Genomic DNA, 17,955 nt, shown 5'->3' with positions numbered 1-17,955 from the left:
ATCTGCACTGCTCAGAGAACTTCATATTTGCCTGCATAACCACCCCCAGGTCCCTTTCATTCCCTACCGTCAGTGTGGTACCACAGAGTTGATACGTTACTCTGGGATTACTGCTTCCCATATATAGTACTTTACATTTGACAATGTTAAACTTCATTTGCCACCTCTCAGCCCATCTGCTCAACTTTTCTAGATCCTGTTGCAGCAGTGCACTGTCATTAACAACTGTGCTAACCTTCGTATCGTCTGCAAACTTAGACATTAAGCCTGATATACCATCATCAATATCATTTATAAATACAGAAAACAACAATGGACCCAACACTGAACCCTGAGGGACTCCACTAATAACATTAGTCCATGAAGAGCAGTGTCCATTGATCACCACTCTCTGTCTTCTCCCACTCAACCATCCCTTTATCCATAGCAGCAATTTGCCTCCAATGCCACACTGCTCCAATTTGTGCAAAGGCTTTTCTAAGATCCAAATATATGATATCAAAGTTATTCTTTGCATCCAGTTCCTTTGTGACTACATCATAGTATGCAATCAAATTAGTCAGACAAGACTTCCCCTTAACAAACCCATGCTGTATCCGAGCTTTAACTGAAGTCTTGTCTAGATGATCCTGCAATGCTTCTTTAACCAGTGGCCCCCATTAATCCTGGAACAGAAGTTAAACTAACAGGTCTGTAATTACCTGTGTTTCCCTTTGATCCTCCTTTGTGGATTGGGGTCACATTTGCACATCTCCAGTCCATGGGTCCTCCCCTGAGTCCAGGAAAGCTCTCATAATTATGGCTAAGGGTTTGCTTACTTTCTTTGCCACCTCCTTTAATATAACTGAATAGATTCCATCCACCCCAGGTGCCTTTCTTGTGTTTATCTTCAACAATTTCTCCTCTACTTTAGTCTGTTATTACAAGATTATCTAGCTTACTGCCAGAGTTGAATTCACCTCTGGCATTCCCCTCCCTGAATAACTCCTGACGTGTGAATATCGATGCAAAATATTCATTTAGTTTGTTAGCTACCTGAGCAGGATCATTAACAGTTGAATCATCGATATCAAGTGGACCAATCTGATTCATCCCCTTCCTTCTAGAGTTTACATAAGTAAAGAATTCTTTGCTGTTTTTCTTTGCATCCTTTGCCAAAGATTTCTCATAATCTGCCTTCGCCTGCCTAACCTCCTTTGTAACTTGTTTACAAACCAGCTTATATTTATCATAGCCTTCTGTGTCACATGTTAATTTATATGTATCCCATGCATTTTTCTTCTCTGTCACATGTCGAATTAGTTCATCTGACATCCATTTAGGCCTAAATCTTGAATAATATTTTTTTGTTGGTATGAAAAGCCTAGTAGCTTCCATGATTAATTCTTTGAATGCTTCCCATTTTGAATTTGCTGTTGGAAATATCACCATTGGTTCCACTGTATACAATTTAAATACTGTCTCAGACCACCGTAGTCACCCTTACGAAAGCAAAAATCCTTCTCTTTAGATTTGATGATAGTTACCTCTGAGTAAATTCCACTTCAGCACACTGTGATCACTGTCACCTAGTGGATCCTTTATCTGTAAATTCTTGATGCATTAAGAATCACCACTAATAATCAGATCAAGAGTATTACTCCCTCTAGTTGCCTCCCAAACGTGCTGCTGTAGAAAACCATCATCGAATAAATCCACAAAAGCCTTGCTAGTGTGTGAGTGACCAACCTACGAATTCCAGTCAATATCCGGGAAATTAAAATCCCCCATTATAAGACACTCTTAATTTACTGGCCAATATTTCTCTGCACAATTGCTGATTATACTCATCAGACTGATTAGGCCTATAACACACACCTACTCTCATTTTTCTTTTCCAAGTGCTTATGTCACACCAAACAGACTCAACATTGCATTGTCCACCCACATCAATTGGATGCACTTCCTTAGATTTTATGTGTTTAACTAACAGCATAACACCTCCTCCCTTCCTGGCGCGTCTGTAGCCAGGTGGGCAGGAGCAGCAGTGCGTAGCCACGCTTCTTGATTAGACCGGGGTTCGAGCCCATGACCACCAAATACTGAGGATGCGGAGAGGTCAGGGAATGACCACCGCATATCCTGGGAGCAATATGGCCTTAGTTGCTAATGCTCCTAAAAACCAAATAACAACAATAATAACAATCTCACTTCCTGTCTATCGTGATTTTTAAATAAAATCTTGGTACAATATTGATAATTCAGACATTTTGTGGCAAATGTCAATCATAAGGGGAGTTACTTCTCAATTGGAAAACTTGAGAAGTAACTCCCGGCCACACTAAATCAGTTTAGTGTGGCCAGGACCCAACACTGTCAACCTCCCCGTCCCCCCGACATTGTTCAGGACATGGTTTGGTAGGAAAAATATTGCCTTAGAAGAGATATCTAATAGCAACCTGCAAGGAGTGCTCAAACATTGGCTTGTACATGAGTCAACGCTCACAGGAACGAAAGTGGATTGTTTTATTTGATGTTTAAGAATTCTCAATGTAGCACATTATAATGCAATGTCACTGCCCTCTGTGCAGAAAAGACCTTAAGTTATGAAATACTTTCTACTAAAATGAACTTATTAGCTTTCTTTAACATCACAGTCAAATCAGTCTGTCTTATGTCAGGAGCTGCGTGGTGTTTTTTCTCCAAGAGCTCATTTCTAAAAAATAAGCCAACTGACTCCAGGATACATGCAATTTACATACCAACGTACTGAGACTTCATGGAGTTAGTTTTTTGGCACAACCTGTAAACAACACAAGACACAGGTTTGGCTGTGGATGCGTAACCACATCTCAACTCCTGCTTACATTAGTTTGCATCTGGATGGTTTCGGAATGTTCATTCACTGTATTTTTGAACCTTGCTCATGAGTAATATAACCAGGGTTACTAACAGTCGTTGAAAGAATGAAGATGCAAGCAGAGGAGTTAGCTGTCACAGAACAACAAGATTTTGTCAAAATTCATTATCTTAACTCATAAGACCTGAATATCACTCTCAGCATTTTGGCTTCCACTTGGAAGCTGAAATGCTGAAAGTGATATTCAAGTGACCTTAGCTATCATCTCTTGCTTTTTAAGTCCAGATCACAAAAGGCTGTTGAATATAGTTCCTATAGGGATAGTATTGTGGGTTACCGGGGAGCCAGAATTGTAAAATACATAAGGTTTTTCAAATAATGAAAGCCAAGGAGATTAATATTTGAATAAGTATAGCAGAATATGGTGTCTATTTTTAGAAAGTATCAACCAAATTTTTATAACGTCTTTTAATTAGGTGCAGCTAATTTAATTACTTTAATCGACAATAAAATTACAATAGGCATATCCAGACATTACATATACATGAACTGGAGATATTAAACAACATAGAGGATAGATATAATTATAGTCAGTCTATCTAATTGTTCATTTATTCATTTTGACTGACAACCTTAAATATATATATACAATACTGATAGATGATTCTGAAATAAATATAAATTTACAGTAAGATTGTGGTGTACTACACAATTAACAAACATAAATATTTTTTATACATAAAACAGATTTGTGAAATGTCTCGTAATTTTGTATTTAACAATTAACAGACCTAATTTCTGTATGTTTTTGAATAAAAAAATAAAATTTACAAAATAGGTATATAGTTATCAATTTTAGTCCTGTGCCGCTGAGCAACACATTCAGCAATCCAGACAATATTTCGGCATTCTTGTTCTTTCAGTTTGATATAAGCATAGAAGACTCCATAATGGAATTGCTGAAGAAAAGCATTAACATTCAGTTTCACCTGGAAGTTAAAAATAAGTAAATAAAATTACTATTTTCAATTCTGTGTATGCAAATTCAAAACTAGATTTACAGTCTGATTGCCAACACTTTTTGGACAGGTAAAAAAACTCAAAATGCAAGAAAAGATTTTAGTATTCAGACTTGCATATACATTGCACTAATGAAGGAATTGACTTTAATATTAGAAGGAACTTGCATTTCCAAGGAAATACAGTGACATTAATCAAATATCTAAAACAAGGCAATCTTGCCCAAAATGACTTAGCATACCACTTTATTTCTGAAGGCCACTCCTTTCAAACCACTGACTTTTGGGTCAGAGATTTGAATGGTGAAGCCACCAAAAAAGGAGAGCTTCCTTGAGGCATTTCACATACAGAAAAATTGCAAAAAACTATAAATAGTAACACTAGCAGAGTTACCATCCCTCCAGCCTGAAAAACTCTCCAATAGAGGGACAGTAACCCTTCACATCAAACTGACCCACAGAAACAGAATATCCAAAACCCTTAAGCTAGGCTCCCAACCCCTTAACAACAGCCTGTTGACAGTTCTGCCAGAGGCAATGCCAATGCATCAGTGGCATTCACAAGATCAACCTTCCTGCTCTGTAGGGCATTCGGTATGGCTTGCAGCAAAGAGAAACCTCATATCTGATCATAACTGACCACCTGACCTTTCTCTTTCTTCTTAGCTTCCTTATGTCCATGAAAATTGATAAAATCTCGACTGTATGCATTATTTCCTATAGATTGTAGGTATCTTGGTATGTAATTTCTAATTTTATATTTTCAAAAATTCTTCACAGATGAAGAAACCATAGTGTTCTGAAACAAATTAGTTTGTAATGCATAGTTTAATGTAATATTAATTAAATATATTTAAATTAAGAAAATTTAATGCAGTATATATTTAATATATACTGCATTGAATATATATCATGCAGTATTATATTAAAGAAATAATGTTAGTAAACTAATCTTCCATAAACTAGTTGCTGAAATTCCTAATGAGTCATAGATATTCGATGGAAAACAAATATATTACCACACATTTATAGAAAAATAATTCTGGAAAGTAATTAAATTACAATTTGAATTGCCCTTGTTGAACATAACTAAAAAGATATATGTAAATAACTTCTTATCTGAGGAAACATATGCTATTACTCGAAAATTAGTTACAAATAAACATCCAAAAATATTAAAGATCAGTGATGAATTCATAAATGAAAAGAAGCATAAAAAAAGACATACTACCAGTAAGATATTCTTTATATAAAAGGTTTAACATACAGGAAGAAAATATAATACTGAAATAATATTTAAATAAATAAATACAATGTTTCCTACGTTCATTCAAAGAGCAATTTAATAGAAGAAATGTAATACCAGGTAACTGCAGTTATGGAGTGACAAAAGTTACAGTCTAGATTTGCCAAGCATATGAAAGACACAGAATTCACTAAAAATAATTGATCAGAAATTATTCAAAATGTGTGTATGAATTGGAGTCAATTTCAACAAAATTCATCTTCAAGTACTAACTAATGAAGCACTTTATAAAAAGAGAAATAAAGGAAGAAGCTGACATAAATAAGTGAGAGATGAGAAACAGAAGGAGTATATTGGCATACTGACTGAAATTGGATAAATATATTAAAAATAAGGATTGATTTGTACAAAGCAGTGAAGTTAAAAGTTAAGAAAGTCTAAGTAATTAGATGTGATTAATCCTAGAGACTAAAAAAATCCTCTAAATGATTTAACACACCAATATTAATAGCAGATATTATGTAATGTGAGCAAGGGACTGGTAAGAGTTCTAAACATGTACTTATCTTGCTAAGTATTTGAGAATGCTATTTGTAAAAAAGAAACTAAGGTACTTATATTTTGTGGAAATGTACAAACTTCTGACACATCAGAATACTTTAGAAATGCATAACTTTTAAAAATTTTGTTTTGATCACATGCTGTTTTCTAAGTGTGAAAGAACATAACCACAAGTAGACAGCATACTTTGTTTAGACATTCATTTTTAAATACCAGGTAGGTTCCTGGTATTTAAATTGCTATTCCACAGTAGAGAAGTTAGCATTTGGTTTTACACTTGTAGGTGGGAAAAAGGGTACTATACAGCCAGATAGTGGCTGTGTGACGTTTATTGTAATATAGAAGATGTAACACAGGTAAAAATTATAATACAGTAATACCCCGAAGTTACGCGATAGGTGGGTCCGACGAAAATCGCGTAAGTCGAATTCGCGTAAGTCGGGGTACAACTTTGCATATAAATACATATAAATTTTGCTTAATTGGGACCAAGGACTAACAAAAACACTAGTTTAGAAGAAAAATATTAATAAAATTGCAGTTCTTTATACATATTAAAACAAAATATGTATTAAAAAAACAAATGACTTACATTAAAAAGTTATTTCGATGTCGATGGCTTCATAAAATCTAACAAATTCGTCTGACGACACAGCGCGTTCTTTTTTTCACGCAGAATTTCTTCGTAGCAAGCTAATAATTTTTTTAGTCCTTGCTTTGTAGCTATAACGCTTTCTTCGTTGGAGTCTATGTTTTCTAAAATTTTTAAGCCCTTTACAATTGAGCCCTTTTCAATTTTCAACCTCTCAAGTTTGCAATTGTCATGTGCTTTTCGCCGTTGCTTCATTTAGGCCTGTAGCACGTGCAATATCACATGGTCTTTCATTTCGCTCAAAGCGTTTCACAATTTCATATTTTTTCTCTATCGACAGAGGCGGACTGGCCATAAGCCTTACCGGGGAAACCTCGGTGGGCCAGTGTGATTTTGGTCATAAACGATAGTATGAGGCCACTACAAATTTTCCCGGGTAAGAATTTTTGATCCAGTCCGCCTCTGTTTATCGATAATTACTTTTCTTTTTCTCTCTGAATCTGCAGTGTCTTCACCAGGACGCTTCCTTTTCACACCTTTTAATTAAGTATTTTACTCATTTTTAGGGAATAAAGCACAATTACAAAACGAGGAGGCACGCTTGATACGCATAAACAAAGCTGCGCGCATGTAGCAACTGAATAAACACCATAAAGGCAGAGATACATTATTAACACCTCACATTTCTAGGGGTTACTACCATAAAACAATAAAAATCCAGTTGCGTTTCTGCTAGTGAAATCTGTTATAAACTGGTAGTAAACTCGATCTAATTGCATTTGCGATTATATCGATAGCTGGAATTGTGTTGGTTTTTACGTTATTATGGTGAAATGTGTTTCCCCTTCACTGATATAAAAAACATAAAAGCAGCAAAGTTGAATTTTGTTCATCTTTCGCTCTCATTCTCCGCCGTCGCACAGTATATCGATAACATATGAAAAACGACCTTGAAGATAGTGGGCGGCAGCGTTGCCAAACGAAAAAATCAAGAACCGCGTAACTCCGAGTTCGCGTAAGTCGGGGTAGCGTAAGTCGGGGTATTACTGTACAGGTTGAAAATTCAGGCTTCAAGGGCCTTGTGAAAACTTTTTTTGGAAGGGATAAAAATGCTACAACATCAATGAGAAAAGTGCATTGAACTGAAAGGGGATTTTCTAGTCACACCGACCCAGCTGGTCGAGATACTGAGGCTACTGCAATTACTAATGACCTTGCACAGATTGTTCATTTACCTACAAGAATACTGGACAATCCTAATCATACAGCCAACACGCTTGATCTTTTTCTCACAAACAACCCTTCTAAATACACGGTCGAAGTGAGTGGTCCTTTAGGCACCTCAGATCACAACTTGACGATTGTCTCTTCTCCAATGGAGCCTTAATCTCATGGCTATTCCCAACCTCGTGTTGTTTGGCATTAGAAGAATGCAAAATGGGATGACCTGCGAGATTTCTTTTCTTCTTTTCCTTGGTCAGACTACTGTTTCAAAACTTCTGATGTCAACGTTTGCTCAGATCGTGTCAGTGAAATTATTCTTGCAGGAATGGAATCTGTTATCCCACACTCCACTTTAAAATCTCGTCCTTTATCTAAACCTTGGTTTTCCAATAAATGTGCTAAGGCTATTCAAGAGAAGAACGTTGCATATCGTAATTGGCTTGTTTCCAAATCTTCAGATTCATTTTCTGCCTACACCAAAGCTCGCAACAATTGTAAAGCAGTTATTAATCAGTCCAACCTAGATTTTAAACAGGCTAAGATTAGAAAACTCGCTTTTTGCCCTAATAGCAGCCGAGCATTCTGGTCTCTTGCCAAAGCTATTGGCCGCAACTTTTGCTCATCTCTGCTCCCACCTCTGTCAAAACCAGATGGTTCTGTTGTCACTTCAGCCAAGGATAAAGCTGACCTGCTAGCATCCCATTTTTCTTCCAACTCATGTATTAATGATCTTGGTAAAACACCTCCCACCATTCCCAACAAGCTCCATTCAATGCCTCCTGTGGTCTTCCATCAAAAGGAAGTCAGAAGGATTTTGACGAATCTTGATGCTAAGAAAGCTCCAGGTCCTGATTGTATTTTTCCACTTGTTCTCAAAATCTGTGCTCCTGAACTTACTCCTGTTCTTTGCCGCCTTTTTTCACTTTCTTATTCCAAAGGTGTTTTTCCTTCTGCTTGGAAATTTGCTCATATCCAGCCAGTTCCTAAAAAGGTGACAAATCCCTCCCATCCAATTATCATCCCATTGCAATTATTTCTACTCTTTCTAAAGTAATGGAGAAATCAATTAATCGCCAACTTTTAACTACCTAGAAATCTTCCATTTGATCAACGATCGCCAGTATGGATTCCATCAGTGTCGATCCACTGGTGATATTCTGGCTACGTTACCCATTTATTGACAAATTCAATGGAAAAGTTCGGTGAAACACAAGCAGTTGCTCTTGACATCCCAGAAGCTTTCGATCGTGTTTGGCATAAAGGTCTACTAAACAAACTTCCATCTTATGGTTTGCCAACTGTTTTTTGTAATTGGTTATCCAGTTTTCTCTCTGATCGCTCACTGAGGATGATGGTAGATGACTCTCTTTCTTCTAACTTTTCCACTAATTCTGGTGTCCCCCAAGGTTCAGTTCTTTCTCCCACTCTTTTCCTCTTGTATATTAATGACCTTCTTCCATTGACTGTAAATCCTATCCATAGTTTTGCCGATGATAGCACATTGCATTTCCACTTTCCATTTTGAGAAACCTTGCTCTGCTCAATCAGCTTCAACTTCTCAAATATCCACTACCGATTCCTTAAATGCCAATCTCCAGGTAATTCTCCAGCAGGGCAAAGTTGATTTAGTTGATTTATGTCCTCCTAAAATTTATGAAAGAAGCAAAAAAACAAAAAACAACTTCCTATTCTAGCTTATAATAAGAGAAAGGCAGGCATTGATCTGTAGGATCAAATGGGTTTGTATGCCACAACGCTAAGAAAGGGGGTAAAGTGGTACCGGAAATTAGCGACAGAATATATACTCTGAATATCAGTTGTTAATTCGTACATGGTATACAAGAGTGCTACGCGAAAACAAATAAAAATAAGAAGCTTTCGGGAAGAGGTAGTTATGGATTTGCTAAATATAGAACGGAAAGAGAAATGTGAAAAGCTAAAATGTGGTAACGCTCGTATACTAACAACAAAAATCGATGCAAACAACAAGAAAGTTAGAAGGATGTGCGTTTTTTGTTATGCAATATTGAAAGAGTCGGAAGGAAGATCAGTTGCTGTCGGAAAACTGCTAGCTTGGGGGGAGACAAAGACCAATAGATTGACAGTAGCCACTGGCAGAGGTGAAAGAGATTCTTGCACTGCTTCTATTAGAATGAGCAGAAGCCTGAAAAACAAGATGCATGGTATTCAGAGACTGCTGGGAGCCATTGCGGTACAAGTAAACACATGGGTTGTGTTAGGGTAGCTAAGAATAGAAACAGGTGCAGGTATACTTGTGTGTACACCAATGCTAGGAGTTTAGTAAATGAATTTGAGGTATTGCTCAAAACATCAAAGGCAGATATTGTTGGGATATCAGAGACGTGGTGTCACACAGATATAAGGGATGCAGAACTGCAATTTGGGGAATACAACATCTACAGAAAGGATAGACAGGATAGGAAGGGGGGGAGGGGTTATGCTATTAGTTAAGAAACACATAAAAACCAAGGAAGTGAAGCCAGTCGACATCGCTGGACAGTGCAGTGTTGAGTCAGTTTGGTGTGACATAAGCATTGGGAGATCAAAATTGAGAGTAGGAGTGTGCTATAGGCCTAACGACTCTGATGAGTATAATAAGGAACTGTACAGGGAAATAGAGTGGGCCAGTAAATCAGAGAGTCTTATAATGGGAGATTTTAATTTCCCAGATATTGACTGGAATTTGGGGGCTGGTTACTCACGCACTAGCAGGGCTTTTGTGGATTTATTGGATGATTGTTTTCTACATCAGCATGTTCGAGAGGCAACTAGAGGGAGTAATACTCTTGATTTGATTATCAGCAGTGATTCTTCATGCATTAAGAATCTGCAGATAAATGAACCACTAGGTGGCAGTGATCACAGTGTGCTGAAGTGGGATTTACTCAAAGAGGTAACTACCATTAGGGGTAAAGGGAAGGGTTATTGCTTCCGTAAAGGCGACTACGATGGACTGAGACAGTATTTAAATTCTATACAGTGGGACCAACTGATGATGTTACCAACAGCAAATTCAAAATGGGAAGCATTCAAAGAACTTATCTTGGAAGCTACTAGGCTTTACATACCAAATAAGAAATATTGTTCAAGGTTTAGGCCAAAATGGATGTCAGATGAACTAATGAGGCATATGGCAGAGAAGAAAAATGCATGGGATACTTACAAATTAACACATGACACAGAAGCCTATGATAGATACAAGTTGATATGCAACCAAGTTACAAAAGAGGTTAGGCAGGCGAAGGCAGATTACGAGAAATCCTTGGCAAGGGATGCAAAGAAAAACAGCAAAGATTCTTTACTTATGTAAACTCTAGAAGGAAGGGGATGAATCAGATTGGTCCATTTGATATTGATGGGTCAACTGTTGATGATCCTGCTCAGGTAGCTAACAAACTAAATGAATATTTTGCATTGACATTCACACATGAGGAGTTATTCAGCAAGGGGAATGCCAGAGGTGTATTTAACTCTAGCAGTAAGCTACAGAATCTTGAAATAACTGGGAGTAAAGTGGAGGAGAAACTGTTGAAGATAAACACAAGAAAGGCACCCGGGGGTGGATGGGATCTATCCAGTTATATTAAAGGAGGCAGCAAAGGAAGTAAGCAAACCCTTAGCCATAATTATGAGAGCTTCCTTGGACTCAGGGGAGGTACCCATAGACTGGAAATGTGCAAATGTGACCCCAATTGACAAAGGAGGATCAAAGGCTGACACAAGTAATTATAGACCTGTGAGCTTAACTTCTGTTCCAGGAAAATTAATGGAGGCACTGGTTAAAGAAGCACTGCAGGATCATTTAGACAAGACTTCAGTTATAGCTCAGACACAGCATGGTTTTGTTAAGGGGAAGTCTTGCCTGACCAACTTGATTGGATACTATGATGCAGTCACAAAAGAACTGGATGCAGGGAATAACTTTGATATTATATACTTGGATCTTAGAAAGGCTTTTGATACTGTTGCACATGGAAGACTGCTACACAAATTGGAGCAGTGTGACATTGGAGGCAAATTGCTGCAATGGATAAAGGGGTGGTTGAGGGGGAGAAGACAGAGAGTGGTAATCAATGGACACTGCTCATCGTGGACTAATGTTATTAGTGGAGTCCCTCAGGGCTCAGTGTTGGGTCCATTATTGTTTTCTGTATTTATAAATGATATTGATGATGGTATATCAAGCTTAATGTCCAAGTTTGCAGACGATACAAAGGTTGGCAGGGTTGTCAAGGACACTACTGACACTATGCTGCTGCAACAGGATCTGGAAAGGTTGAGCAGATGGGCTGAGAGGTGGCAAATGAAGTTTAACATTGACAAATGTAAAGTAGTACACATGGGAAACAGCAACCCCAGAGCAACGCATCAACTCTGTGGTACTACACTGACAGTGGTAGAGAATGAAAGGGACCTGGGCGTGGTTGTGCAGGCAGATATGAAGTTCTCTGAGCAGTGCAGGCAGATATGAAGTTCTCTGAGCAGTGCAGACGGCTGCAAGAGTAGCTCATGGAGTATTGTCAATGATATACAGGAATTTTTCCAGCAGGGATAAGGAGGTGATTATTCCATTGTATAAGGCAATGGTCAGGCCACACCTAGAGTACTGTATACAGGTCTGGAGGCCTCATTTCAAGAAGGATGTAGAGCTGCTGGAACGAGTACAGAGAAGGGCAACAAGATTAGTGAATGGAACAAAGGGGTGCTCTTATGAAGAAAGGCTTAAGTTTTGCAAATTACAGTGTCTAGAGACTAGGCACCAGCGAGGTGATCTGATAGGTGTATAAAGCCTTGAATGGTTTAAGCATGCTCAATGCTGATGGGATTCTTCCTCTAGCTCAGAAAAATCACCTGAGAGGGCATAAATTCAAACTGAGGAAAGATAGATGTAGGATAGACGTGCGGAAATTTGCCTTTAGCCAGCGGGTGGTTGGTTGGTGGAACAGACTTCCATCCCTTGTGGTGGAGGTTGATAGCCTAAATAAGTTTAAGGCTCAGCTGGACAGGTATTTTGAACGAACAGAGGGGTGAAGTGGAAGTGGGTTTTTTTTTTTTTTTTTTTGGCTGATGCTGCATAAGCTTGCTTTCTTGCATCAAATGCTTCTACTAATGCTAATGCTAATGTTGCTAGCAGAAAGGGTAAAAGAGTTTCGACGTATTGCACAGACTGTATTCATCAGCCTTTCATGTGTTTGGAGTGTTTTGGACAAAACCATAAATCAAAATAAATATAATTACAATTTTATAATTATAAAATTTGAAATAATAAAGAATTTTTAAATAATGACCAGTTACTTGCTTATTTTTTCTCATAGTGCCATGCAAATTTCATCACATGTAACACCAGAGGCCACGCTTTTCAAAAATAATGTAAATTTCCAACAGTTGTTAGCACTATACAGCCGACGCAGCTCCCACTGAAACAGTGGGTGTCGGCAATATATGTCCGACACTGCGCCTGAAAAACATAATGGTGTCGGACATATACAGCTGACGCAGCAGTAAACATGTTAAAAACTATAATTCTAAAATTATATGTTTAAATTAAATTAAATATAAAAATTAATTTACCTCATGCTCAAAGAATTTATCTTCTAAAGTTTTTTCTCCAGGGTTGTTGCCTGCTCCATCAAATAGTGCTTTATATTCCTGAATGCAAATATGACATTTAATTATTTCACTAAAATTATATATTAGTTTCCAAAAGTAAAGCATAATTCTGTTCTTTTTTTTTGGATTACTTTTGATTTGGATTTCTGTTCTCTATAACCCAAAATTCACCACTGTGAATTTGGGTTACAGTGAAAAAATTCCTTTTATAAATATGGAAATTCATATCTGTGTATATGTATCACTAAAACCACAGCCAGGGTAAGTTATATACAAAAATTCAAATTATTAATTTAATGGCACTGGAATTTGTTGCTTATATCCATATAGGGTAATTTGTCTATAGGTGTGTGTGAGTGTGAGTGTGTGTGTGGGTTCAGAGGTTGATTTGCATGTTGTGGGGCCTGAAAAACCCGGAATAATTTAACTCTTGGAGGAATGGAGATCGTGTTCCTTGCAGCTGACCAGCTACCTACAGTCAACTGAAGGACTTTAGAAATTTCTCGCTATTGACAGGAATCAAACTTACACCACTTCAAATGAGCAGCATACAGCAGTGTATTGTGCTGCTATGGAGGACAGTAAGCTATGTACGAAGGAAACCAGAACAATGGAAGCATCTTTGGAGCAGCATGATAAGGATGACTAAGGACCTAATTCAAGAGAACAGCAGAGATCAATAGCCTAATTCAAAAACCCTAATTCAAGAGAACAGCAGAGATCAATAGCAATTATTCAGTTCCACGGGAAGACATCGACTATTCACTAATGTCATAACTAATGGTACCCCCTCAGTTATCTTCGACCTTGTACTTCAATCCAATTTGAGGTCAAGTCTGTCTACTGGTTCTGACATTAGCATTAGTAAAGGCACATGATGCAAGAAAGCAAGCTCATGAGGTGTGACAATACAGTTTTGAGAATAATAATTCATTTAAAAATTTTATTTTGAAAATTATACAGATGTGAGGCAGTTATCTTCAAAGTAGTCCCCTTCAGACTGTACAAACACATTCATTAGCATCCACTGATCGTAACATTTCTTGTAATCACTTTCTGGTATCCGTTTTAATACTCACATTACATTACTCAGAATTTCAGAAACTGACTGAAAATGCGTTCCTTTCATGACTCCTTTTAGTCGAGGAAATAAAAAGAAGTCACCAGGAGACAAACCAGGTGAATATCGAGGGTGCTGCAACGTGATCGATTTTGAAGTTAAAAACTCTTTCACTGCAAATGGCAGAATGTGCGGGAGCATTGTCTGATGCTTTGATCTTCTCTGGCTTAAAATTTATCTACCTCATTGTGTCAAATTCATCTGTTGTCTCTACCCTTCTCCCAACTCCACTAATCACTTGGAGCTCTTTGACTTCCTCTCTTTGCAACTTGACTTTCTCCAGTCCAACTTTCCTAACAGTGAGGTAATTTTCCTTGGTGATTTTAATGTCCACAACTCCAGCTGGCTTCCGTTTTCTAGTCACACCGACCCAGCAGGTCGAGATGCTGAGGCTTTTGCAATTACTAATGACCTAGCACAGATTGTTCATTTACCTACAAGAATACCGGACAATCCTAATCATACAGCCAATACGCTTGATCTTTTTCTCACTAACAACCCCTCTAAGTACACGGTTGAAGTGAGAGGTCCTTTAGGCACTTCAGATCACAACTTGGTGATTGTCTCTTCTTCAATGGAACCTTTATCTCATGGCTATTCCCAACCTCGTGTTGTTTGGCATTCAATTCCCATTTGGAAAAAATGGGATGACCTGCGAGACTTCTTTTCCTCAGTCAGATTACTGTTTCAAAACTTCTGATGTAAACGTTTGCTCAGATTGTGTCAGTGAAATTATTCTTGCAGGAATGGGATCCTTTATCCCACACTCCATTTTAAAATCTCGTCCTTTTTCTAAACCTTGGTTTTCCAATAAATGTGCTAAGGCTGTTCAAGAGAAGAATGTTGCATATCGTAATTGGCTTGTTTCTAATTCTTCAGTTTCATTTTCTGCCTACACTGAAGCTCGCAACAGTTGCCAAGCAGTTATTAACCAGTCCAAACTAGAGTTTGAACAGGCTAAGAGTAGAAAACTTGCTTCTTGCCCTAATGGTAGCCGAGCATTCTGGTCTCTTGCCAACGCTATTGGCCGCAACTTTTGCCCATCTCTGTTCCCACCTATGTCCAAACCAGATGGTTCTGTTGTCACTTCAGCCAAGGATAAAGCTGACCTGCTAGCATCCCATTTTTCTTCCAGCTCATGTATTAATGATCTTGGTAAAACACTTCCCACCATTCCCAACACGCTCCAATAAATGCCTCCTGTGGACTTCCGTCAAAAGGATATCAGAAGGATTTTGATGAATCTTGATGCTAAGAAAGCTCCAGGTCCTGATGGTATTTCTCCACTTGATCTCAAAACCTGAACTTACTCCTATTCTTTGCCGCCTTTTTTCACTTTCTTATTCCAAAGGTGTTTTTCCTTCTGCTTGGAAATTTGCTCATATCCAGCCAGTTCCTAAAAAGGGTGACAAATCCCTCCCATCCAATTATCGTCCCATTGCAATTACTTCTACTCTTTCTAAAGTAATGGAGAAATCAATTAACCGCCAACTCTTAAACTACCTAGAAACCTTCCGTCTGATCAACGATCGCCAGTATGGATTCCGTCAGTGTCGATCCACTGGTGATATTCTGGCTTATGTTACCCATTTATGGACTAATTCAATAGAAAGGTTCAGTGAAACAAGTAATTGCTCTTGTCATCTCAAAGGCTTTTGATCGTGTTTGGCATAAAGGTCTTCTAAACAAGCTTCCATCTTATGGTTTGCCAACTGTTTTTAGTAATTGGTTAACCAGTTTTCTCTCTGATCGCTCACTGAGGGTGATGGTAGATGGCTCTCTGTCTTCTAACTTCTCCACTAATGCCGGTGTCCCCCAAGGTTCAGTTCTTTCCCCCACGCTTTTCCTCTTGTATATTAATGACCTTCTTCCATTTACTGGAAATCCTATCCATAGTTTTGCCGATGATAGCACATTGCATTTCACTTTCCATTTTGAGAAACCTTGTCCTGCTCAATCACCTTCAACTTCTCGAAAATCTGCTACCAATTCCTTAAATGCCGATCTTCGGGTAATTCTCCAGTGGGGCAAAGACAACTTAGTTGATTTCAACCCTTATAAAACTCAGTCTTGTCTTATATCTCGCAAAAAGGATTCTTCTGCTCCTATGCTTATCTTTAGTGACACTCCGATTTCTAGGAAAAATGATATATCTCTTTTGGGGATTACCCTGACTTCTAATCTCTCTTGGCACAAGCACATTACAAATATTGCTTCCTCTGCATCTAAAAAACTTGGTTTTCTCTTTCGCTCTCGGCGTTACTTTTCTTCCAAACAGCTGCTCACTCTGTATAAATCGCAAATCCGCCCTGCCATGGAATATTGTTCCCACATCTGGGGTGGTGTCCCCAAAACCTCTCTCAGGCTTCTTGATTCCATTCAGAAGAGGGCAGTTAGGTTAATTAATGATTCATCTCTAACAGAGTCTCTCCACTCGCTGTCTCATAGTCGTACTGTTTCTGCTGCATGCCTCTTCTACAGATATTTCCATGGGCACTGTTCTTCTGAATTGGCTTCTATAATTCCTGCTGTCTCTTTCAAAACAGTCCGAACACATGCCGCCACCAGCCAACATCCATTTACTGTCCAACTTCAAACTCACAGAACCAACTTTTCATATTCCTCGTTTATTCATTCAACTGCCGTTTTCTGGAACAACCTTCCTTCATACGTATTTCCTGAAAATTACAAGCTACAGAAGTTCAAGTCCAATATCAACAAATATCTTCTTTAGTCTTCTCAACCTCCAACCCAAGCACGGTACTAAGTACTATAGGTTCTAATACCTCTCATGTTTGGGGTTCACATAAAAAAAAAAAAAAAAACCCACGACGAAGCAATTTCAGGTCGAACCCGGTTGACTCGCTTGTGAAGCCTTTCCAAAACTTGAAGGTAAAATTGTCAACTGACAGTTTCATTAGGTGGAACGAACTCTTTGTGGACAATTCCTTTTCGATCAAAAAAGCAAATTAACATGGTTTTCACTTTTGACTTTGACATTCTCGCTTTTTTGGGTCTTGGCGAGGGAGCTCCCTTCGATTGTTGACTTTGCCTTTTTGTTTTGGGGTCGTAAGCAAATGCCCAGCTTTCATCTCCTGTAATCATGCGAGAAAGCAAATCTGGAACATCGTCAATGCTTTCCAACATCTCCTGAGAACGTTGCAACCGAATTTCTTTCTGCTCATGAGGTTTTTCGGTACCAGCTTTGCACACACACTTTCCTCATCAAAAAATTTTCAGTTATAATTAATCTAACACTTTCCCGATTAATGTTTAGTTTTTCGGCAATCATTCTTGTGGTAAATTGGCAATTGCTTCAAACAAGATCACACACACGAACAATGTTTTCGTCATGTCGAGTCGTAGAAGGATGTCCTGAACGCTCACAGCATCTTCGAGGGATTCACGTCCTTCTCGAAACTGTTTTGCCCAATTGAAAATGCATGGTTTCAACATGGTATCATTTCCATAAACTCTGGTCAACTTTTCATAAATATCCGTTGACGATTCGCCACTTTTCACCAAAAATTTTATCACAACTCTTTGCTCTAAATTGCATTCTATTTTTCACATAACGTGGAACTGAAACACGTCTTCACACGAACTAACTTGTACAATGACTGAAAAGACTGACAACATTTACCCTTTGCATACAGGTGGGGGTCAGGCTGCACAGCGGGAGGGCATGACGGTTTAGTGTGGCCACTTTGACAGAAACAAAAT

General features: G+C 38.3%; 1 protein-coding gene across 1 annotated transcript in view; it reads right to left on the bottom strand.

The window, feature by feature from the left end:
- Nucleotides 1–3,517: 3,517 nt before the first annotated feature.
- VhaAC39-1 (V-type proton ATPase subunit VhaAC39-1) overlaps nt 3,518–17,955 on the bottom strand; it is a 58,640-nt gene continuing 44,202 nt past the window's right edge. Inside the window, exons 7-8 of the mRNA XM_090383760.1 lie at nt 13,074–13,151; nt 3,518–3,828 (exon numbers count right to left, since the gene is read on the bottom strand). Coding sequence (XP_090239886.1) covers nt 3,667–3,828; nt 13,074–13,151 — 240 coding nt within the window. The 3' untranslated portion in view covers nt 3,518–3,666. The remainder of the gene's footprint in view (nt 3,829–13,073; nt 13,152–17,955) is intronic.

This window comes from Mastigoproctus giganteus, chromosome 10 (assembly GCF_048544385.1).
Source record: "Mastigoproctus giganteus isolate SK-2022 chromosome 10, ASM4854438v1, whole genome shotgun sequence".
NCBI classification, from domain to species: domain Eukaryota; kingdom Metazoa; phylum Arthropoda; class Arachnida; order Uropygi; family Thelyphonidae; genus Mastigoproctus; species Mastigoproctus giganteus.
This window is presented reverse-complemented; position numbering and strand designations above follow the sequence as displayed.